Source organism: Manis pentadactyla, chromosome 17, assembly GCF_030020395.1.
Source record: "Manis pentadactyla isolate mManPen7 chromosome 17, mManPen7.hap1, whole genome shotgun sequence".
NCBI classification, from domain to species: domain Eukaryota; kingdom Metazoa; phylum Chordata; class Mammalia; order Pholidota; family Manidae; genus Manis; species Manis pentadactyla.
The window spans coordinates 57,845,932-57,870,304 of NC_080035.1; the positions used below are offsets into that span (position 1 = coordinate 57,845,932).

The 24,373-nt window shown below is 39.5% G+C and overlaps 1 protein-coding gene across 3 annotated transcripts in view; it reads right to left on the reverse strand.

Annotated features, from left to right (window-relative positions):
- Nucleotides 1-24,373, reverse strand: part of FGF14 (fibroblast growth factor 14) — a 593,995-nt gene that overhangs the window by 168,345 nt on the left and 401,277 nt on the right. The window contains exon 1 of one of the 3 annotated variants that reach the window (XM_036893714.2): nucleotides 14,268-14,465. The exons of the other annotated variants lie outside the window; for them this stretch is intronic. Within the exon in view, the coding sequence (XP_036749609.1) occupies nucleotides 14,268-14,460 (193 nt within the window). The 5' untranslated portion in view covers nucleotides 14,461-14,465. Of the gene's footprint in view, nucleotides 1-14,267; nucleotides 14,466-24,373 lie in introns of those variants that run through there. 3 annotated transcript variants of the gene reach the window in all.

Genomic DNA, 24,373 nt, shown 5'->3' on the forward strand with positions numbered 1-24,373 from the left:
AACCAATTAAGCCAAAAGTGGCTTCATTCAAAAAGACTAGTAAAATGTAATACATGTTAACAAAACTGCTCATGATAAAAGAAGAAAAGGTAAAAATTATCAATATCAGGATAAAAGGGAATATTGCTACAGATCTTATGAACAACTCCCACAGATAATATTAATGAAGCCCAAGCGTGTTAAGTAAAATACAGACACAATAAGTAGATGATGTATGATATCATTTATATAAAGTTTTGAAACAGGCAAACAAATATATAGTGTTAAAAGTCAAGACAGTGCCTGCGTTTTGGGTTTGGCATATAAGTGGGATTCCCAGGGAACTTTATACAAGTATAATCAGGTGGTCTTTATATAAATGCATTCATCTTGTGAAAATTCACTAACTTGTAACTGATTTGTGCACTTTTTACTGTGCAAGTTGTCCAGGGCACTTTATACAAGTATAATCAGTTGGTCTTTATATAAATGCATTCATCTTGTGAAAATTCACTAACTTGTAACTGATTTGTGCATTTTTTACTGTGCAAGTTGTATTTCAGAAAAATGTTTATTTTAAAATTGAGATAGCATTTGGAATATAAAATGTGCTCTAAAATTTAAGAGATATAATTATACATCATATATATCATCTTCAAACTCTAGGTCATTTATTAAACCTTCTGAACTGTTCAGTTTAGTAATTTTTACATCTTCAACTAGAGTCTTGCATGAGAAACACTGAGAGGATTTCAAACACAAAAGCCTTTATAAAAAACGAAAGCTAGAAATGGATAAAAAGAGTTATATTGTTTCTAAAAGTTGGGCAAGAACATTTATTCTCTTAGTCTGCCTCCTAGATTTTATAGTCTTGCAAATTTTATGAAGCAATAAAAATGAAGAAAGTCTTTCTGAAAAAAAAAAAATGGAGCGGAATTGCCCGTAATTATTTAGAAGCGTGGAAGCGAAGGAAGAGGAGGGAGGAGATGAACTAAAGCCGTTATTTGTAGTATCCCCTTCCCACTTCCCAAGGGATGAGTTCCAAGTCTGATCGGGAAGAATGTTCCCCGAAACTTGCAACTTGTCCCTTGATTGGAAAGAAGATTGTACATTTTTCTTCTTTATTATCAAGAAAACTTCAGGGAGAAGGTAGTTACATCATAAGGGAGCAGCCCTCACACTAGAAAAATCCCAAAGCACAGGGCTGTAACCCCACTGCTCCTACGGTATAGACTATATGACCGAGGAAAAATTACTAACACCCAGAAATTTCCTTCCCTGCACTTAAAAAATAGTCATGTTGCCTACTTTAAAGGATATTTGTGGGGCTCAATGCAGATAATGGTAAAATTTGATGAGCTGAGATATTTTTTGCCTTATATTTATTTGCAACAAATAGGAATATGTCAAGTTTATAAATATAGTCACTGTGTAGGTTATTCCAGGCACCAGATGCTTAAAGAGGATCAGATACATGCAGCCCCTTTGCCAGGGGAACACTTCCAAGAGCGTATAGGTCCCAACCTGCAGAATTCTGCTTGCTGACTGTTCCTTCTACATTTTAGAGGTTCCTCTCTCTCTCTCTCTCTGTCTCCCTATATATACATTATGCATAAATTTTTCTGTCCACCTTCCTGATGGTGTTTCAATTTAAGGTTTATTTTTTTAATGTAGTTCAAAGGCACTTGAATGAAAAGGACTCATACATATATCTTAAGAATAAGCCCCACAGACAAGTATCAAAAATTCCTTTTTTGTCTTAGGTAGTTTCTTAACTGCAATTTGAAACCTCGTATGAAGATAAGCAGTACATGCATGGCCCATCCACCTTTTTCCTCATGAAATGAGATGCTTGCAGCCAACGCTGATACAGGGGCCACTAAACCAATGTGTTCAATCGAACCACTCGTGGGAAGCTCTCTTTAAGTGGAATCACCTTGGATACAAATGCTAATAACCACAGAATAACCGACTCCTTGAAGCATAAAGGAATCGTCTTGACTTCGTTATTTTCTTCACTAAGAAAATTACCACTTGCTGCGATTTTTACCAAAAGATGCTTTTTCCTGTTCCAAATCCTGTGATGGTTTTTAAGAATCTGGGGCTTCACCAGCTGATCGATAATCATAAGTGCATTAGGGCAGCTGACTTTCAACTACAGCACTCTGACACCAACCCAATAGCTTTAGCCATGTGTTTGATTAATTCAGCTTCTTAAAGTTGAAAGCCTCATGTATTCAATGCGTCTCCCTCTTTCTCAAAGAAAGCTTGCTGCCATTCCAACCGGTTAGTTACTACACAGTGGTCTTGTTTTTCTAGTCCATCCACTGCTGCCATCTAGATGAACTTTTCCAGTTTTCTGTTTGAAGTTCTTTTCTTTATTGCTTTCTTTAAATGCACGCCAGTTATTCTTTAGGGTATGCTGCTTTTGAGGAACATGTTCAACATTATTTAACAGAACTGAAAACTGAAGATTGAAATTCCTATGACATTCATTTAAGCGGTAGCCACTGTTGTGGGGCTGATGGTAATGGAGTGGTGTGGTGAGTGTGTGTGTGTAGTCATCCATTTTAGTCACCCTCTTTTTCTAGGCTTTTCATTATACTGAAACTGTATTCCCTTCAAGTGGGTTTTAGCTTAGTCCTAGCATGACTGGGTCTTATGTATCAAAAGTGTAAATTAAAAAATACTTCTATGCAGACTCTGTGCAGACCCTGGAAAACTATAATACGGTTTGTTAAGGCAAAACAAAGAAAAGTAACTAAAACAACTGAGTTCTAGAGATACTAGGAGGCATTAAACTGACTTTTTAGTGGAGACCCAAGTGGGTTTCTCTCTTTCTTTTCAGAAATATTGACATCTGTGAATGTAGGGGAATGGCAAGTTTTCTCTGCCTAAAGATGGAGTGGGTAAACTACAGGGCTGGGCATGGGGGCTGAACACATCAATTTAAACAATATCTGTACATTTGGAATGGAACACAGTGCTTTTTTTTTATGGTTCATGTATCTGCATCACATAGCATGCTTCACATTAATCTTATTTACACACATAAACAACACACTTTATCATTCTCTGTGTGAGAGAGGTACACTTAGCTGCGATTGTCTCAGACTTGAACAGGTAAGACTGTAAATATTTGGATTATAAATCATATGAGGTAATTAGCCAACTATTTTCAGGCTGTACTTAGTGAACAGCCAACAGAAAGCATGGAAAGTAAACTAAAACAGAAAGTACGGGGTTTGGGAAAGTGTGAGAGCGTGGGGCCTGGGCAGGGGACAGGGGGACGGACACTGAGAACCGACCTTTGGGAGGACAGTTCTGAATTGTGGACGATCTTGCAATGGAAACACAATGCCTGTGGCAAAAGAACATAGTTCTGTCTTTATTTTCTAAGGTCTGGCCCATGTGGGCTTTTAAACAAGTGAGCAAAAGAAGAATTTAAAGCTAAAAGCTGTCTTACAAATCATCTTGTCCAGCCTGCTGATGGCATACATGTCTTCACTTGTTAACAGTTTGCTCAGCCGGGGAGAAGCAGGGAGAGGCCCGGAGTCTCCCGCTTCTGGGTCCTTGCTCCAGCTCTGTGCAGCGGTACCACGGAGGGGTGGAGTGTAGGGCTGTCTGCAGACGGTGGTAAGCAATAGCGAAGGGATTGTGTGAGACAGAAAGTGCCGGTGAGATTCTGGGTATTTCCTTGCATTCACTTTTGAAGAAGAAAATCAATGGTCCTCAGAAGACAATGTGTAGCGGGTAAAAAAACGAACAGCACTATGGAGCAAGCCAGCTGTGATAACATTTCGGTTCGTGTTAAAAATCTGTGGTGTTGAAAAGTGCTCTATTTCCTTTTCAAAAGGTGACAAATAGGAATGTTGTCACAAATTAATGAATTTAGGGACATAATGTCTTGGTACTACAACCATGGGGCAAAAGAAAAACCCACTCTGACATGAAACGTCTACTTTCAGGCTGATTTGATGATGTGGAAACTGTGAGAAGTGCTGACTGCCACACTGTGAGTCTCAGCCTCCCTTGACCACCATCCAGAAAGTAAAACAAAAACAGTCATGGGAACATTTGAATGCCAGGGACATTTCTTATGATTAAACATTGCAGGGGAAGAGAAAACTTTTGCTTATGAATGCCACGTTTGCAAAACTTCAGCAACGTTTATTACTTTTATAATTTTCCCAAATGCGAAGTGAATATTAAACTTCAACCACTATAAAATACTCCAAATCTTACAAGAAAACTTCAGTGCTACCACACCATCTGTGAGGGCTTCCTCCAACAGGGAGGTGCAAGGGAAGGTGGGACGAACGAGTCTGGGCTCTGCCGCTCTGTACAGCTTGTTGACCTGGCGTCCCAAGAATTGGACAGAAATGGAAATGCGATGCACAGCCAGAGCACAGCATCGCTGGCTGCAGAGGCGGCTGGGACACCCGTGTTCTCCCATATAGGACCTGTCAGGATACTCTTATTAGTTAATTCATTGGATTAGTTCTAAAACTATATACCCTTCATCAGTCAGCCCTGCCTTCAAAGACTATTTCTGCAAAGTAGGAGTCCCTGGGAAAATTACTTCATTTCCTCTCCTCCACGAAATGAAAATAATACCCCCTATTTCCTATGTCTGGGAGAAGTTGAGAGAAGTCCATACGGTGCCTCTAACACTAGCAGATTCAGGGAAGATAGTTGATTACTCCTCCCTATGTTTTCTCTTAGTGTATCAGGCACGAAGCTAAGACAGATGCTTCTGTTTTGAATAGACTTGTCCATTCCAGTAGGTCCCCCCGCCCCAGACAGAAAGGAGACAGCAGACGCATTCCGTCTGCTCCACACCAAGGCTGGTCCCAGCATGGAATTCTCGTTGTGCAAACAGCAGTCATCTCATTTGCTGGAATAAGGATGAGGTAATTATTGAACAATCTAAGCTGCAGAAATGATTCAGGTGCTGGTGGCATTTACTTATGCAGAAAGATTAATAGAGTTAAACAATTATAAGTTGACCAAATGCTAAGGAGGATAAAAAGCCATGAACAAACATTTAAAGGGCATAATATGGTGAAGGCTAGGCAGGAATTGTTTACAGAAATTTAAGGAGATAAAACAAGGCATGTGGTAGAATAAAAAGTCACTAAGCAATGAGATTCTATTTCAAAGACCCTTTCCAAAAGGGAGAAAACTGTCAGATTCAGAAAAAAACGAACAATAGCCTATCAAACATTCAAGAGTATCCTGAGAAAAGATACTGAATTCATGCAGTACCAACCAAATCTAGGGGTTACATTTCACCCTGGAGAAACTAACAAGGAGAGATGATAGAATTCGGGCTATATATTTATTCCTAAACTCTAACGGTCAGCACATCACCCTTTCTTACACTTCAGAAGTTCTTTGTCTTTTGACAGGAGATTTAAAAGTATCAAAAACGCTAATGGCAAAAGTTACCTCAAGTTTGTCACCAGAGCTCATAATTACAGAGCTATACATAATAGGTAGATACATAAGAGGACATATAAGCACACCTTGACACCCAACATATCAGTGCAAACATTCCACATACAGAAAATAAACTATATTAAATGGCCCGTCTTACATTTATGACTACCTCTTTCTATGTAGTGCTTGAACTTACCCTAACACAAACTAAGCAAGTATTTTAATTTGTCAGTTATTATGAGGTTTGCTAGTGATTAAAGTGGTAGGAAACCAGTGATTACTTAGTCAAAAATCTATTATATTTGATTAGAAAAACAAAAAGTTCAAGGACTACCTCTTAGAAAGACCATTCAAACTCTTCTATTTTATGGAGGCCAGTCACTCAGGCCCGAGATAAATATACCCGATGAAAAGAATATTCTTTCCAAGTAAGGAAACACCAAGCATTGGCTTCTAATGGTACCTGAGTGCCAACTGAGTAGAGATAGTGTTTGGCAGGGCATCACGTCACATGATGGCAATAGTTAACACATTGATATAATTAGAAATCTGGACCTATCATAACTATGAAAAGATGATCACATGAGTGGTTTTAGTGGAGTGAATGATACGTTAAAAATATTTCGATGGGCTCTTCACCAAGGTTGGTTTCAGCAGGAATAAATGTATACCCACATTGTAGTAAAAAATATATATAAATTTCTTGTGAAAAGTTGAATTCCAAATACTGTACAAGTAAGACTAGGATGGAGAATAGACCCTTGGGTCTGACCATTTTCAGGTCTGGTGACATTGACAAGAGCAGTTTACTTACTGTTAGGGGTTAAGGGAGCAAAAACCTACCTACAACGGGTTCAAAAATGAACAGGAAGAGGGAGGTTGAATATTTCTCTTTCAATAAGTTTTGCTGATATGAGACAATTGGTTTAACAGCTAGAGAGGAATGCATGATCAAGAGGCTATTTTTTAAGATAAAACATATCATAGCATCTTTATATATTGATGAGAATAATTAAGTAGGATATGGAAATCATATGATGCAGGAGAGGGAAATTACTGGAATGATGTCCCTGGGAAGAGAAAGGACTTATTCCTGGATTGAAGGGAGTCTTGACCTTAAAATAGGAGCACTACGAATTCATCCCAGGTTTAGGAGGAAGAAGAGGAGTAAGTGGGTAGATCTGTAGGCAGGCTTGTAAACGCAGTTGTGGAGTATGTGACAATTTATTTTTGATTATTTGCATTTTCTTAGAGAAATAATAGTAAGAATCAGAGTTGAGAGTAAGTATGGGAAGGAGGTATATAATATGTTTGAAGAGAAAGAAGGTAAGAAGTATCATCTAGTTTAGTGGGAATAGATTTTTTTTTAAAAATGAACCTAGAGTCCTCTTGATGTTACTGACTATTAATTTAAAGTAGGACCAATCCAAGTGAATGCATATTTTTCCTTCAGCCCAAATCAGCTGTGTAGGTGCAGGCACAAAATTGGATGGCAGTTGGATTAACCAGTTAGTTTTGGCATGTAAGTAACAGGAAAGTAAGAGCCAGTTAGTATAACTAGATTTGTAAGGCTGTCTCTGAGTTAAATATTCATCTAGGTGCAATTTCTATCAAATACATAATGCAGCTTACAAAAAAACTTAGACCTGACTACCTCATGTTCTTCTGGCATCAGTATTAAGAACCAGATGTAAGAATTCACTAGAAAAGAACTCTGAACCAAGGTGTTAATTCAAAGCACCAAACAACACACAGTATCTAGATCTCCAACAGTCTGTAATTTTCATGACTAATTTGTGAGTCCATAACTTCGGTGCTTTGTTTCACTGTATCATGTACAGTAAGATCACCAATAAGGCATCCTATTAGAAATGACAAATGTCTAAAATACATGACCTAGGAAAATTATTGAAAGACTTAATATGAAATTCATTACACACTAACGAGAGCACTGTAAATTAACCCCTCACAGAATTTCAGGTCAACGTTGCAATTCATTAAAGATGTAACATCAACATGTGTCTCATTTCAAACCTTTGTTGGAAAAGCAAAGCTACTTTCTTGTGTCAAAATGGCCTGGCACAATATAGCACTTTTTTTTTTTTTTGGAAGTAGAGGCCACATAGAAGTCTCTACTTCTAGGCAAACCTTCTTCTCTATGTTTAGAAGTTTATAATATACTATTACATGCATCCAATCAACAGATATATGTTGAACACCCACTACATACCTTGAAGTAACATGTCTTCCATTGATGATGAGTTTACAATGGTCATGAAGAACAGAAAGAGAGCAAAGTACTGGGACAATAGAGGACTCAAGGACAGAGAACTGTCTTCTAAATTTTGGTTGTGTCACTCACTAGGTCTAAGTCTTTTGGCAAAACACAAACTCTCTGAGCCTCAGAGTTTTTTTGCTGTGAAATGGTGATGATGTATCTCAACTAACTGAGATAATGAAATGAAGTATGGGCAACTGAGAACTGGCATTGGTTAAGAGCAGCCATCTGGAGTCAGCCTGGCAATGTGGATTTTTAATCCCAGACCCATTCTTCAAAGTTATATGCACTTGGACAATTTACTCAAACTTTGTTTGGTCTCAGATTCCTCATTTGTAAAATGGATGGATGGATAATATTAGAGTATCATCCATTGATGGCTAAATTAGTGTATCAATGGTTGGATAATGTAGTGTACCTACCACATAGGTTTGGGGTGAGAATGAAATAGTACTTAGTGGTATGGTGCCTGACACTGAGTTTGCATCCTATACATAGTTAAACACATTAATAATATCCAGTCAGTTTAACCATTGCTACGTGTGCAGTGATCTCAACCGCCACTGTATGCCACTGATACATATAATCCTGACAAATACAGCATCTTTCATTCATTCAGCAAAAGCTTGTGGACTCTTAGTTACATGCCAGGCATGGTGAGTCACTGAATTTTAAGTGGCTGTTCCCCATTGTCATACCATATGGATCCTTATTAAACCTGATAGCAAAGAACTATAAAAGCACAGGGTGAAATATATATTTCACAAAAAAAATTATTCATAGTATACAGCTTTATGAAAAGAGTCTCTTCCCTGAAGGACAAAGTAGTAACTACCATAAAATGGTTTTATGAAAGGTGTCTCGATTCCTCCTACTACTCCCCACTGCTATCCGCCTACCTCCACTAAACAGTAAACAGTGACACAGTCATGTGATTTGAGTTTGTCAAAATGAACATTGGAATCATTATAGATAAAGTTACTAAATGAATGTGTTCTAGCAAAGCCAACATAATGTTACCGACCTTTAAATTGCACCACTCCCACTAAAAACATATCTTGTATGTTTGAGTTCACCATTGTAGTGTTTCTTTAGCCCTTGAGAGGTAAAGTGACAATATCTAAAACATGATATACAATTTGTATTGTTGAAATATCATAGTTGGTTTTGGTTAAAGTTTCCCACTACTTGGGGAGAAATTAATATAAAGTATACCTGGGAAGAAACCTAGATTTCCAGAACTAAATGGGCCAATCAGATTGAGAAGTACTTCACCTACCTTTCCCTGTAATTTTCCATGTTAATTTTAAATTAGGTTAATAAAATTTAGACTATATCATTTTATATAGATGAGAGGGAGGTTCCTGTCTATTTGAAAAAGAAGATTTTCTCATAGTAACATTATATTGAATAAAGTTATTAACAGTAAAACAGAATTTGGGGCTAAATGTGGAAGAACTGTATTAATAATTCTATGTAAATTGAAACCTCTATCTGATAATGGCAGCCTGGTGGGGGGCTTGAAGGAGTTGGTGCTTCTGAAATCTTACATTAGGAAATGTCAACGGATTTACTCAACAGTTAATAGTACTATTTTCTCAATATACGTATTTAACTCAATCTATGAATCTAACTCAACCCACATGAAACTGACTTACTTCACTGTACTTGCATCTCATCTAACGACTATGCTGTCTTACATTTTACTTTTCGCACCACATCTTAATTTATCGCACCACTGAGGTATTAACCACTTTCAGAAGCGTACAGCAAACATGCAATGTTGAAATGCAGAAAAAAATATATAAGCAAGCAGTCAACTTTAAAAAAATCTCTAACACTGTTTTATATACCAATTCAGTAATAGTCCCACAAGATCTCTCACCTAGAAACCCTGCATTTGACAAAATATCCCATTTTTTAAAATTAGACATTTTAATTTAGAAAAACTATAATTTTGTCTTACCTAATACAACTAATGGACAATGAAACTCTGGTGATCAAAAGTCTGCAACAGGTATTATCAAAAGACAGGAAGATGCTGTGGGCACGGCCTTAGAAAACCAAAAAAAGAAAAGCACAGTTGCAAAAGATTGCTAAACAATCTCTTGTTTTATTTTGACCTAAACAGCCAAAATAATCATGGCGTCTTTGTACCTTCACATGCAGATAGCTCTGAAGCAATAGCAGACAGAGCAGTGGGCTTTTGAATACTCTTTTTTGTTGATAATTATCTGAGAGAGTGGGCACATCTTTCCCAATGTAGTATCTTGTAACAAGGGAGAAAGACCACTTTTCTTAGGATGAACTGATGGGTATTACTATTGAACTAAAGCAAACGAGTTGTATTTATATAGTTGTACATACACTTCTACTTTTTATACTACAGAATAACTTGAAAACAAATTTTAAGTAGCTCATTTTTCATTCCTCATTTATCATGACCTCCTGTAAACTTATTTTAGGTAAAATGCATAAGAAATCCACCCAACTATTGATTAAACATATATAACACATGACACCATGGCTTCTCTGACAGTAGCCAAAAAAAGCAGATTTCAAAAAACAATTGCATTAGCCGCACCAAAGATTTTGAAAGGCTATTATACTACAAGCAACAAAGATTCTTGTTTGATTTAAAAATTAATAAGAAGAATGCAACATCTGGGGGATAAAATGTTCATTATATGTCATTGCATGGAGTTTCTATTTTAGTTTTCATTCTTTTGTTAAGGTTTTAAATAATAAAACTATTGGAAAATTGTTGGTTTCCTTGTTCCTTATTCTTTCATTAGCAAATTAACAGTCTAAATATTTATTTTCATAAATTAATTAATCCTTAAACTGAAGTTGGTTATATTCTTGCATTTTTTTAGAACAACTCACAAATATGTAATTTCCCTCTAATGCCTTAAAAAAGGGATAGACTATATGTATATATTCAGGGAAAGTAAGTAAGTATATATATATTTTTGAAAAGTATATCTACTTCTAATTGGTTTATTTAGAGCATTGTGGTTCATGGACAGTTTTTAAGATTTGGACCTGTTGACCTTCCTTATTTCACTTCAATTCAAGGGCAATGCCAAGTACCCAGGCATGGCAGACACTATCAAAGTCTGAGGCTGTGAAAGTGAAGAAAACAGAGACTTTACTCCCAACTACAACTAGTCACCTCTTGGGATGTGGCATAATTAATTATTATCAGGCATAAACACTAGTGAGGTATGAAATACCACAGGAGGATTATTTTCACTTCTTTGCAATGAAGAAAGACTTCTTAGAGGAGATGGCGTGAAAATAGAAGACAGAAGATTCTATGCATAGAGTAAAGCCGAAGCAAAAGCACAGAGACCTGAAAGCATGTGGCTGATTAAGGGAACTCTGAGTGGTGTTTGGTGTCTGTGGAGCCAGGGGAAAGGCAGAGAGATGAATCTGGGAAGGGGAGAGGGTCATGGTACTCACACAGCCACTCACAGCCATCCCATCGATTCCTGTCCTTTACAAAAGGACAAAATGGAACAAGTGGTACTCCACTGGTACAAAATCACCCTTGTATGGGGGTAGGAGGTGATCAGAGTTGGGGGTAGGTGTCCAACCAAAAAAATATAAGTAAATATAAGTCATATTCTTTACATGAAATATACTTCTACTTAAAGAAGTGTTCAAAAGAAAAAACCCTGCACTTAAAAAACTTATTTACCCTTCCCCAAAACACAAAACATTGGCGCTATTCTTTATTCTGCTTGCCAATATGTCAAATGTATTTGCCTTTACATGTAAAATGTAAACTTCAGACAAAATGGACTATGATACAAAACCACAGTGTGCTTAGTTTCTACACCTCTTGGCTTCTCCCAAGAAGCTAAAATTTTCCCACCTCTGGGCTTTACACACACATTGTTCTTCAAATCCTTCCATCATTCTCAGATGTCAGCCCTCAACCTGTAGCTTTCAGTGTGGCCCCGTCTTTGTGCTTTACAGGACTCTGAGTTTCCTGATGTCTTATTAATTTGTTCTTTTCCATGTGCAGTGACTTGATCACCCATGTTCCTAAGTTGCATGATGAAAAGCACTGTTCTATACATACCTGAAGCTGAACCTGACATATTACAGATTCAATAACTATCTGTCAAATTAATAATTAATGATGTTCCAATACGAAGACATACAGACTTGTCATACCCAAAAGTTGTATCTTCAAATTGACAAATCAGATTCTTTAAATTTTCTGGGGGGAATTCCTATGCAAAGAGTGAAGCAAAGAGTAAGTCTGGGAGAAAAAAGTAAATACGTTTAAAAGTATTCCTTAAAGAGTATTTCATTAAATAATGAAATAATTATATATAGTTACATGTATTAATTTAAAACCACCTAATTATCTATCAATATATAATTTCTACAATATAAAGTTTTTCATCTTTATTTTGCTTAAATTAGTAATGATAAATTAATCCCTTTCTGGTACTCAAAAGATGTATCTATATTTTTTCTTCACTAAAGAATACATTTCTTTAAGTATGAGAAATAAAAAGGATAAATAAAAGGTTCTGACAAAATTTCCTTCTGGTCTATCTTCCCTTCCATTATGCCATTAAAAATAAGACAGCAAAAGTGACCTCCAGCATATACTTCTTCACAGAGCACTGAGGCAAGCATTTCATTGCAAACTCATGAATACCAAGAGGCCAGTCAGGGTTGAAAATGGTGAAATAGTCTTTCAGGGCACTCAGATATCTTTCTATATCTGGAAAAAAGTATACCCCCATCTTAAAATTCAGAAGTGTAAAACAAACCCCCTTCCGTCATCCAACATGACAAAAAACATTCATTGTCCATAATTATAGAATAATCTAGTTATGTATAAAGAATACACACAGTAAGTTTTAATCATTGTTTACATTAAAATAATCTTATCTAGAAGAGAACACACTTATTATCTTCAAGTAGAAGGCAACTTTGGAGCTCTGCCTGGTGAAAACTGTGTTCTAAAAGGTAATCTGAAGAACTAATGGTGAGAAGCAAACACTTTAAGTCATAATAATGTGATCCCATGGGGATCAAGAATGTTTACAACAATCGACTTGGTCTTATAATAAAAGATTTGCTGGTTAGGGCTCTAGGTTAAAGTGGAAAATTAAAATCCATTGTTCTTAATAGCTTCTACACTACACTAGTTTGAAAACATTTTCCCCAACTATTTCACCAGGAAGTATTATATTTATATAATATCATCTCCCTAAAAACAGCCACTCTAATTTATCTCTGATGTTTGCCTTTTTAAGCTTGATTCTAAGAGCAAGTAATTTCCAGTTTCTAATTGTGACAATAAGCTATTGTCCTTTTAAAATATTTAGCTGCAGCTTTTTGAAAGAGGAGTATTAAAACTTTTGGTCAGAGATCTGTAAATAGGTGGAACACACACACACTCACATATATACACAAGTATAGCATATGCTTTTCTCTCTATCTTTGGAACAACAAGGCATTTAAAACAAATACAGCTGGGCACTGAGAATATAATGTGCTGGGCAAACATATACTCCTATTAACGTAAATATATTCTTCCGTGTTTCCTGCCAAGCCCACTTAGTTATGAAAAGCAAGCCTTGTCTCCCACAGAACACCCCACATGTTCTCAAAACAACTGCCTTTAGCAACTGGCTGCGGAGACAAGCAGAGATGAACAAAAGCCGCTGGCCTTGGGTCCTGAGAGAGTTGCCTTCTCAGACCCTGACATTTTAAAAGCAGCAAAAGAAGGTCACGCTAGGCACTAGCTGTTTCTCAAAAAATATGTACAGTAAGGAACCATTCTATCATCTGTAAGTAGTAAAGGCTTGCTGTGCCTCCTGCAATTGGCGAGTCGCTGCATTAAAACTGACACAGACTGGAGACGCACACTTCACCAAGCACCCAATTCGGACGACTCCTTCCTGCTCGCATCCCTCTCCGCACCCCCGGCTGTGACCTAAAGGCTTCAGAGTGCTCAATGCTGCCCGGGGAGCGGCGTTCCGGGAAATCTCAGCTGAACTAGCCCTTAGTCCACACACCCCCGACCCCCTCCCTTCTCCTGCACCTGCCCTGCTAAGGGCACGGCGGGGAGCACCACGTTTCTCCAAGGGCTGGGAGCAGGGAGGTTTCCAGGAGGCCTGGGAGGCCAGACACCCAGGAATTCCCGACTCCCCCAAGCAGACTGGAAGCAGCCAGCGGGCCCCGGGTGTTGCAGAGATCCTTGCCCGGCATTCTGGAGTCAGACTCTATCCCCAGGGGAAGCCGGGACCCTCGGAGGAGAAGGGCATTTCCTCCGGAACGCAGCCCGCGGGAGGCTCCGAGCAGGGCGCGAACGGGGAGGAGCGGGCCAACTTGCCGGCTGCCCGCGGGGCTGAGTTTGCAGGGGCTACAGGTTGCCCGAGAGCCGCCTCCAGCTCCGCGGGCGGAAGGCGCTCGGGGCGCACGCGAGGGAGCCCGGGCTGGGGACGCTGAGAACCGGGAGAGCCCGAAGAGGCCCCGTGCAGGCGGGAGATGGGACAGATCGGGGGCGCGCCTCCCGACGGTGACCCCCACAGACCTTGGCGCCGCAACCTGCGCTTCTTGAGGCCGAAGATGCGCACTTTGGAGAAGATATCCACCAGGTTGCCGTTGCAGAGCCCACGGTTCTTGCTAGGGCTGCTCCGCCTCCTGCTGGCGGACGGCCGGTCCCAGTGCTGCTCCCGCGCCTGCCGCTTCTGGCGGATCAAGCCGCTGGCGATGGCCGCGGCCATGGTGGCCCCTGGAATGGGTCCGGGGAAGGAAGGGGATGGAGGGAAGAGGAGCCGGCGAGAGGAGAGGGAAGGGGCGGCGCAGAGCGCGGTTCACCCCGGGGGAGGCGGTGCGGGGAGGCCGGAGAGGTCGGCGAGAGGCGTCAGGGCGCTCAGTCCCGACCAGGACCCATCGCCCTCTCCGCAGAGCTAGGGGCCCGGCGCGCAGATGCGCCCAGGGCGCTGCGGGGCGAGTCCGGGGATCGGAGGTCGTGCCCGCCGCCGCCCAGCCGCGTCCGAGCCGGGAGTGGGGCCGGGCTGCGGGCGCCGCCGGAGCCGGCTCAGGGGTCCTCGCCCTGCCCGCCTGCCGGGCGGGAGGTAGAGCCCGCCGCCTTCTTGCAGGGCCGGGATGGAGGGCAGGTGCCTGCAGGGGCTCGGCGCGTCGGTCAGTCCAGGGAGCGCCGGGCAGGTCTCAGCGCCGGGCCCGAGCCGCCCCCCGGCCGGTGCCGCCGCCGCCGCCGGCTCTCGGGTTCTGCTGGTGATTGTCAAGTGCTTTGGAAATCAGCATCTGGAGAGAGCGGTCTTCTGCCCGGGGATCTCTAATCAAAGCGCTTCGTCCCCACCCCTCCACACCCCCTCCAGTCCCCTCCTCTGTCTCTTTTAAGAAAAAAAAAATGTAAATGTAATAATGATTTTCAAAATAGTAATAATAAAAAGAAAGCTAAAATGGATTCCAGGGGGTGGGGTGCTAAGAAGCTGAGTGAAAGCAGGTGGGATTGGAGGAATATCGGTGCGCTTTTCTTGGATGAAACTCGCAGGCTTCCGAGGCTTAGTGGGGCTTGTGGATCTTAACGTGCCTCCCGGTCCGCGGAAACTCTCGGCTGCGGTTGGAGGGCGAGGTGGTCTCCGCCCTCCCGTTAATCCCCTCAGCCCCAAAGCCTCCCCACCCCGAGAGGGGAAGGAGGAGGTGGACTAGGGAGGCTGGGCGGGAGGGGAGTGCGTCCCGAGGGCGGAGGCGCCTCCACGCCTCACCTAGTCCACCCAAACTTGCTGGACTCCGCCTTCTGCTGCCAGGAAGGGAAGGTTTGTCATTTCCAAACGGTAACACAGGGCGAAAAGGAGGTAGGAGGGGACGGTGAGACGTGCGGTAAGTGATATGGAAAGATCCCCTTCCCAATCTGCTCTCTAGCACTTGGAGAAGTTGACAGTGGCTGTAGCTGCTACAAAACCAGTTGGACAGAAGAAAAGCCCCACTGAATACTGGAGAAGTCACTGCAGAAATATTAAAAGCAGGGGAGTAGTCCAGTGACAACAGGAAGCTGACTGAGGGACACTCCCAATTTAAGCTGCTGGCTTTGGCATCCCCGGATAGAGAGGCTCTGTCGGGGAGCAAAGCCATATGAACTGTATCTGAAATTCAAATACAACAGCTGCTGCCTCCTCTCTCTGATTTCCTGGGTGTGTCCCAACAGTGTTCCGTCTTGGATAACTGAAACAGGAAAGTCTGAGAGGAAGGGCGCAAGCGGAGGGCACCCTAGGAGAGGGAGTTGAGAGAGAAACACTTCATGCACGGCTGAAGACAGAAGTGGTTTCTAGGATACACTCTGAGTGACAGAACCAAGTGCAGCTCTTCCTTGTGTGGCTTCCTACATTTCCTCTTTCCCTCTAAGCTGTTTTGCTTATCATTGTAGGAAGATAGAGAAAAGAAATGCTAAAACTAGGCTTCTCAAAATCCAGTGTGAAGGATGCAGAAAATTCATTTGGTAATTAAGAGACTTGTAACAATCACTTTTCCAGTGACTGTTTAGAGCTGGAAGAGGTTCCTCAAGCAGTCCTGGGAACAGTCCTGAACCAACACACACTCTTTTCTTGTCTCAGGAATAGGCAGTAAAGTGCTACAGAGATTTGCAACCAGGCAAGCGGAGAAGTTCAGCCAAGGGCTGATTACAGGAAGGCTAGATACCATCTGCTTTGCAGAACTTAGCCACAACCTCTCAGTTACTGCTCAGTCCTTACTCATTGGATTTACTACATATTTACTAACAAGTCTCCTTTGGTGGAGAAAATTTAAACTAAAGGGAGTGTGTACGTTTGCATCCAGTGCAGACAGCATTAGCTTTAGGATGATGTATATCATATTTAACATTAAAGAACATGTTCTCTAACTTATTTTTCCCACTTTACTATGTTATATATGCAAAACCACAATCTTGAAATGGGATATGCAGGAGTAATTTTGCCAGAAAATTGGAATCCCAAATCACCCATAAGACCGTAAGAGTGGGAAAAATGGGTGTGTTGTTTTGCCCTATCTCTACCTCTCTATTTTCTGAATGACATGTCTTTGTTCTTACATTTTGACTGAGTGTGTTTTTATGTTGTGTAGCCATGCTCCTGCTAAAAAAGTGCAGGCATCTGCACAGATGGAACCATCTAATAAAACACTATTTAAGTGTGTCTCCTCAATAACTCACTGAAATAAGTCCCATTAAACATGAAAGAGTACCTACTCCCGTCATCCATTACTGAAGAGGGGCCCTTTGGCCAGGTATGGATTGGAATTTTCAAATGACTTTACAATGAAGGCGAACATGTTTACTTATGCTAGTAGTGAGTTTTTGAAAGAAGTAAAACGTTAAATATAATGACCTCAAATCGAGTACAACTCCTCCAATCAACATAACCTAGTTTGCTTTGAAAGGTTATCTTGTTAATCCTTATGATATATGTGTTTACTGCATTAATTTGAATAAAGTAAGATTAAGTCTTCTTAATATTATAGCTGTGTTAATTATTTCCTTCCAGGTATTTTGTTGTATTGTATTTCCCCCAATTCTTTGGGTTGGATAATTGGGAGGTCGGGTTTTTGGCGTCCTCAGACCCCTTCCTTGTCCTGCACCATCCCGAAGAGGCTGCGGTTCAGCACCGCGGACAGGGACCCTGCGCCAGACGCGGCTCACAGTTGCAGCGAGTTTAAGTGTGAAGAGCGCACGCTGCGAGTGTCTCCTCCTTAAAAACGGCTTTCCACCTTTTTTTCCCTCTTCTTCTTCCCCTTTTTTTCAAGGTGGAAAGGAAACTAATCCTCACAGCTTGCACTGACATTAATAACACGCCTTGGAGTATAAAACCTTTCAGCTTTTTGATAACCGAGAAATACTCTTGCTTTTCCTGGTGCATTCTGACCCCTGGCGCAGCGCCTGCACCGCGGACTCCTCAGTCCTGGGGCGTCTATTCAGATGGTGGATTCACAAGCCTTCTGAGGTCGTTTCTGTTTTATGTGGTTTCCTGTTTTAAGGGACCTTGGGGTGGGGGCAGCATTGGGGTAATCAAGGTCTTCTAGCTCTTAATCCCTGCCTTTTCCTTTTACCTCCTCAAAACGCGGTTTAGTTGTTTACAGACAGAGGTAAGCGAAAGAAAACGCAACAGAGCCATCTGCTGTTCTAAGCGGTGATGAAAGCCTGTGCAAAACTAGGGTGAAAACCGTTCAGGGCGGGTGAATACTAACCCATATTGCTGTAATTCAGAAAATAATTTCTCACTCATGAGAAACTCCCCAGAGTTAATTTGACCTTTGACTTTATAAAAACAATAAAGTAGTGCCCTAGCAGAGTGGCACCTGACCGACCTGTCAGGAGTCTGAACTCTGATTTCAGATGTTCTTGGTTCCTTTCTTGACTCTGCTACTTCCTGGCTGTATAATGACCTCCAGTAAGCTGCTTTAGTCTCTCTCGGTCTTAATTTCTTCATCTCTAAGAGTAAGATGATAAAATCTCCTTTTCAACTCTGTGAGATCAAATTGAACAGATGAATGTAAAGATCCTAGTTCTCCAGGATGTGTCTGGCACGTCCCAAGTGCTCAAAAAAATGACAGCTACTGTCATTATCTTCCAGATCACTCATTTTTATCTTCTAAATTCCTTTCCAATTTCCATGTTTTTTCAATACTAAAATATATGTACTCCCATGTACATTTCCTCATCTCCTAAATGGATTCATAATTATTCAAAAGAACCATAAAAGTAAAAAAAGATTTTAAGTATTGGAGGGGGAAATCCAAATCCAAACCTTTAGTTTGTAATTGACTAAATTTATGAACTTAGCTCTGTAAACCTATTTGCCTACTCATTGAATACTGAAAATAAAAACATTTCCCTCTCACAGAGATTAATATGTGTGCTTATGAGAAAAGAGATCTAAACCTGCCATACAAGAATTAATTCACTGTGAGCTAATTAGCTGGCCATTTCCCTGTGCTTGCAGGGCTTCTGAAGATCTCTTGCTTTCTTTGGCCTCTGCTTTGCATATGCTGTTCCCTCTGCCTGGAATATAATATAAAACAGTGGCTAAAACCACAATTGGACCAAGGCAAACATAGGCTTGATTGTGTATCCTTGAGCAATTCATTTAAACCTAAGACTGTTTCTTCTTCAGTAAAACTGTCATAATAATATAATAAGGTTATTATGAGAACTAAATGAGAACATTATGTAAAACACTTAAAGCAGTGCCTGTCACATAGTGGGAAATCAATAAATAGTAGCTACTGGCAATCACTTAGCCCTCATCACTCAGGTTTTCATTTATTCAGTGACCAAGTCCTAGACTGACATCTCGATGAAGATAATCTAATAGGTATCTCATGCTTTACACAGTCAAGATAAACTCTCTTTCTTTCTTCTCAAACCTGCTCTTCTCCAGTCTTTCCCATCTCTGGAATGATAACTCCATTTTTCTTGTCCCTTGGGCCAAAAATTTTGGCATCAAACTAATCTTATTTGTTTCTTCAATATCCCATATGTAATTCCTCAGCAAAATCTATTCACTCTATCTTCAAAACACATCCAAAATATGGTCACTTCTCTACTACTATCACTATCTCCACTGCTACCTACCACCACCATCTTTTGTACTATTACAAAAATAGCCTGATTGGTCCCTTGGGATCACTTTTGCTCTTCTTTGATATGCTCTCAATACTGCGGCCAATGTGCTGAAAGTACAAATCAGATTACGTCATACCCCTATTCAAAATCCTACACATTCCTGATTTGAAAAGATGTATGCACCCCATGTTTATTGCCTCATTATTTACAACAGTCAAGATATAGCAGTAACCCAAGTGTCCATCAATAGACAAATGGATAAAGAAGGTGTGGTATACATACACAATAGAATATTATTCAGCCATAAAAAGGAAATGAAATCCTTCCATTTATGACAACATGGTTGGACCTAGAGCATATTATGCTAAGTGAAATAAGCCAAGCAGAGAAAGACAAATATCATATGATTTCACTTTTTTGTGGAATCTAAAAAAAATAAAAAATCAACAAAATAGCAGTAGACTCATAAACACTGAGAAGTGACTGGTGGTACCATGGGGGGAGGGGTTGTGTTGGGAGGGTAAGGAGGACAAAAGGGCATGAAAATTCTCAATCATAATGTAAGGTGGTCACAGGGATGGTAGTACAGGGTGGAGAATATATCCCATGATGGGTAACTGCTGAAGCACTGTGTTGTATACTTGAAACCAATATAAGATTGTATATCAACTATACTTCAACTTAAAAAATCTACACATCAACAGGAAACAAGTCCTCATAGTGTCTACAATGTCCCATTTGATTTGTATCCCACACCTGCCTTCCTTTGGTCTCTGACATAATTTCTGCTTCTCTCTCTTCATTTGCCAGTTGCTATTCCTCAAAGCACCTGGCGTGCTCCTGCGGCAATACTTTTTTATTTGCTCTTCCATCTGACCCTCTCACCTCCTTCAATTCTTTGCTCACATATTGTCTCCTCAGCTGAAGCATTCTCTTACAAAGCTGTTTGCAGTTGCAGCTCTTAAACACAGCCAGTCCCTTCTTTCTTCTATGCTTCTTGATTCTACATATCACAGCTTTTAAAATTCTATTGATTTTCCTTATTTATTTGGACTGTCTTTCTCCTTGGAAATATACAAGAGAACATATTTTCTTATTTGTCTTCTGTCACATATCCAGTGATTAAAATGGTGCCAGAGTAGGTGCTCAATATTTGTTTATTGAAAGAATAAAGATGCCTGATACATAAACAGACAGTTAATACCAAACAAGAGGAACAGAAAATCTAGCCTAGCCCAGTCTGTCAAGGATGGATTACCCCGTGGTGCTGAATCTCTTTAAGCACCAAGGTATCTGAAATTCTATGTGGATTACACATAATCTAACCCCATAAAAAGGATATACAAAGAGAATGTTAGCCTCCGCTCCATGACTCAGGCTCAACCTAACATGACATGTAGTCTGAATGATGAATTCCAACAGTGATACCCTCCGGGCTTCCTGAAGGACGTGATACTGATTCTTCCTGAACTGGAGAAAACCATACTACTGATCTTTGTGACTCAAGCCCCTACAACCTGTTTTTGTCCTTGCAGTCGGGTTGCCAATTGACAATATGCACCTTTTGAAACTTGATACATCTAATCTATCATAAATTAGAAACAATGATGAACATATTTGTCAGAATTGTCTATAAATCTAAAAGTAAATGAATTCTAAGGGAGAAGACTATAATGTATTCTAAGGGAAAAAAGGAGATACATATGTATGTGTCTGTGTTTGTGTATAGCCAAAGAACACACTTTATGACATTGGTATCTATATTCAATGCTATCATGTTTTATTTTTCAGTCATAATTTGCCCCTTTTTCTTTTTTCTGCCATTGTCATAGCCATTATTTCAACCTAACCAAATTCATCAAATCTCAGAAACTACTGATTTTAAGATGCATCATTATTTTAGGTAAGGCAAGAAAGGAATAAAAACCACTTTATTGAACTACGTCACACCATAGATTGTAAGATGTATACCAGTTCCAGAAATGTTTAAACATAAAATATATTTGCATCTTTGAATCAATGAAATATAGTGTAATGGCACTATATAAGTCTCTAAGTGGGAGTTGTACTTTTATTAACCCTGTTGGACTCTGTATTCTGCTTAGACATCACACATCTTTTGATTAAGAAAGATTTTAAGTGTTTCAGAGCACCTGTGCCATGAAACATCTTTAGTTTTATTGTTATTGTTGTTGTTTCAATTCCTTTATCTCACAGTGGCTCTGAAATGCAGGGAGCGATGGGATGGAAACAAACATTTCCCAAATATATTTCCTGTCCACTTATTTGATTGTCACCATGCAGTGAGGGACCGACTCCATTTTGTCACAGGTTTCCTCTGTGAATTGGTCACTTTTGTGATTTTAAGTATCTCCTAAATTAAGGATAAAATAAGAGGGTCCCACATTTTTTCACAAATACTATAAACTAACTAGAGATGAGCTGGCATAGGGTTAAAAAGGATACATTGGCATTGTGTTTTTATCCTTTGTTCTGGATAAATGGGTTCTGTTTGAAAATGCATGAGATCATTCTGGGAATATAGTCAGTGTTAATGTCCCTTTTCATGTTTTACTCATTTGGAAGAACACCAAAAAGTAATGTTAAAATGCATTTGGGATAAATTTTCAGCTAGTTAATTAAGACTGAATGCCTGTGTACTCATTACAGTTCAAGTTCAAAATCATATTTTTTTTTTCCTGTGGTAGTATTATTGACCTTTATATTAGATTCAAAAGATAATCTAAATGAATGTTAAAGTATTTAAAATTATATTTTCAAGAAATAAGTGATTGTGTAATGTTATAACAATCTTGTTGATTTTGCTGGATACATTTATTTCTAGTAGGCAACAGATTTTCATCTAATAAAAAAACCTGGAAATGATTTTATTGTTGCTTAATATTTTGACTCAATAAAGAAAAAGTGAAAACTATTGATACCCAAAACTTGTGAACATTCTCTCCTATAGAAGCAATACCAGATTGATACTAGCAGATGGCTCAGTTTTACAAATCTAGTGTATTTTTTTAATCTGGCTAATATATTGGAAAAACATTCTCAGTGGCTTCCAGCCTGCTATGGTAAAATGAACCCAAGATGTGTGCAGCATTCATTTCGGAGCTGTGAATATTGACTTATCCTTCCTTACTCTAAATCAGTAGTGAGAGATGATAATAATGCTAATTTTAGTGATATGTCAGTAAACTGAACTTTTTAGAAAATTATTGAATACCTTAACATGAAAAAATTACTCAATTTATGAAAAATTTGAGAAATAAACATACATTTATAATCTCAATGCAAAGATACTGTGTGTACATATGATACAATTTTATCTATGTTTATTTAGTATGGTAAACAATTTTGATTCAATGATTACCAGACTGTCCACTTACACAGAAGTTAATTGTTCTAGATTATGTTCTTTGTATTTTGTGTGTATAGCTTAAACACATATATAAACATGTGTCTACACACACACGAGTACATGCCTCAATTCATAACCAAATTCCTAACTCTGGCAAAGATAATTGTGAAGCATTAGTGATTGCCAAAGAAAACTGACTCCCAATTAAAACCTCTTATAAATTTTCTATATATTCTCTTTAAATTCAATTTTGAATTGTTCTTGGTAATGGTTAAGTGGAAATTAAGAATAAGTTATAGATTTTAGTCATAACACTTTAAACATTAGCTAAGACCATGCCTCTCTCAATTTACGAAATGTCTAAATAACATTTGTATAATAGTCTGCTAAGAGCTTTTACATTTATTGAAGTAGGTATCGTGATCTCCATTTAGTAGAAGAGAAGAGTTAAGCCCAGACATGTTAATGATTCCTGCAGTTTACAGTGCTAGGAAGCAGAGGAACCAGCTCTGAGGCTCAGACTTTTTCTACCACATTATCTCTGCACAGCACGCAGCCCTGTGAAATGTAACTGTCTGTTACAGCACCAGGTCTAGATGGTGGACTCCTACTTGGGATTCAAGGACTCCCAGCAGTTTAATGGATGGATGTAGGATTATCTGCTTTTTCCCTGAAATCTAAAGGGAAAATAGTGTGCATGTGAATTTTTATGGCATCCTGGTGCAGTTCTCACCCAGTTCTCAGAGATTTGTGTCTAAAGCAATAATAAGGACCAAAAGTGCAGAAGGAGGCAAAGAAGGGATAAGCAGTCCACACCCAATGCTAGGTTTTCTGACTATGTAAGTCAGATAAAAAACTGGAATGTAAAAATAAATGATAAATAAAAATCACTTCTAATCCCAACATTAAGACTATTTGGTGTATTTTTACCAATTTAAAAAAAAATATTTAAAATTTTTCTATTTTTGGCACAATCTAGTGACTGAAAAGATATAATTGAGGAAAAAACTGGTGTGTCAAAAATCATACACTTTAACTATATGATCTGTAAGTCCATCACAAACTACTATATTCTACACACCTGCAAAAACTCTGCACCTCAGAGACCATTTTCTTCTAAGTCATGTTCTACATGCTCCAGTCTCTGGGCTTTGATCTTGTAATCTACTTCTACAAGACACATGTGAACGTAATTTCCAAAGTGCAGTGATTTAATGAAATATTATAATAAATTAATGCTGTGTTCCTGAGTCTAGTCTCTACTTTGTATATAAGAACTAAAAAATTAGATCCCTAAATTATTCCTTTGGGTCCTTCTACATAACCTACAATGCAAGTTTCCTATTGCTTCTATAACACATTACCACAAACATAGTTCCTTAAAACAACACAAATGTATTTTCCCATTGTTTTGGAGATCAGAAGTCCCAAATCATTCTCACTGGGCTGTAGTTGTGATGTCTGCAGAGATGGTTCCTTCTGGAACCTCTGAGGAAAGAGTCTGCTTTCTCACTTTTGTCCCTGCTAGAGGCCAACTTCATTCCTTTCCTGGCATGGCTCCACCTCTTGCTTCTGCTGTCATATCTCCTCCCCCTGATTCTGATCCTTCTCCCTCCCTCTTGATGACTTTGGGCCGCCCCAGATAATAAAGGATAATCTCCCTATCTCAGAAATCTGTAATTTG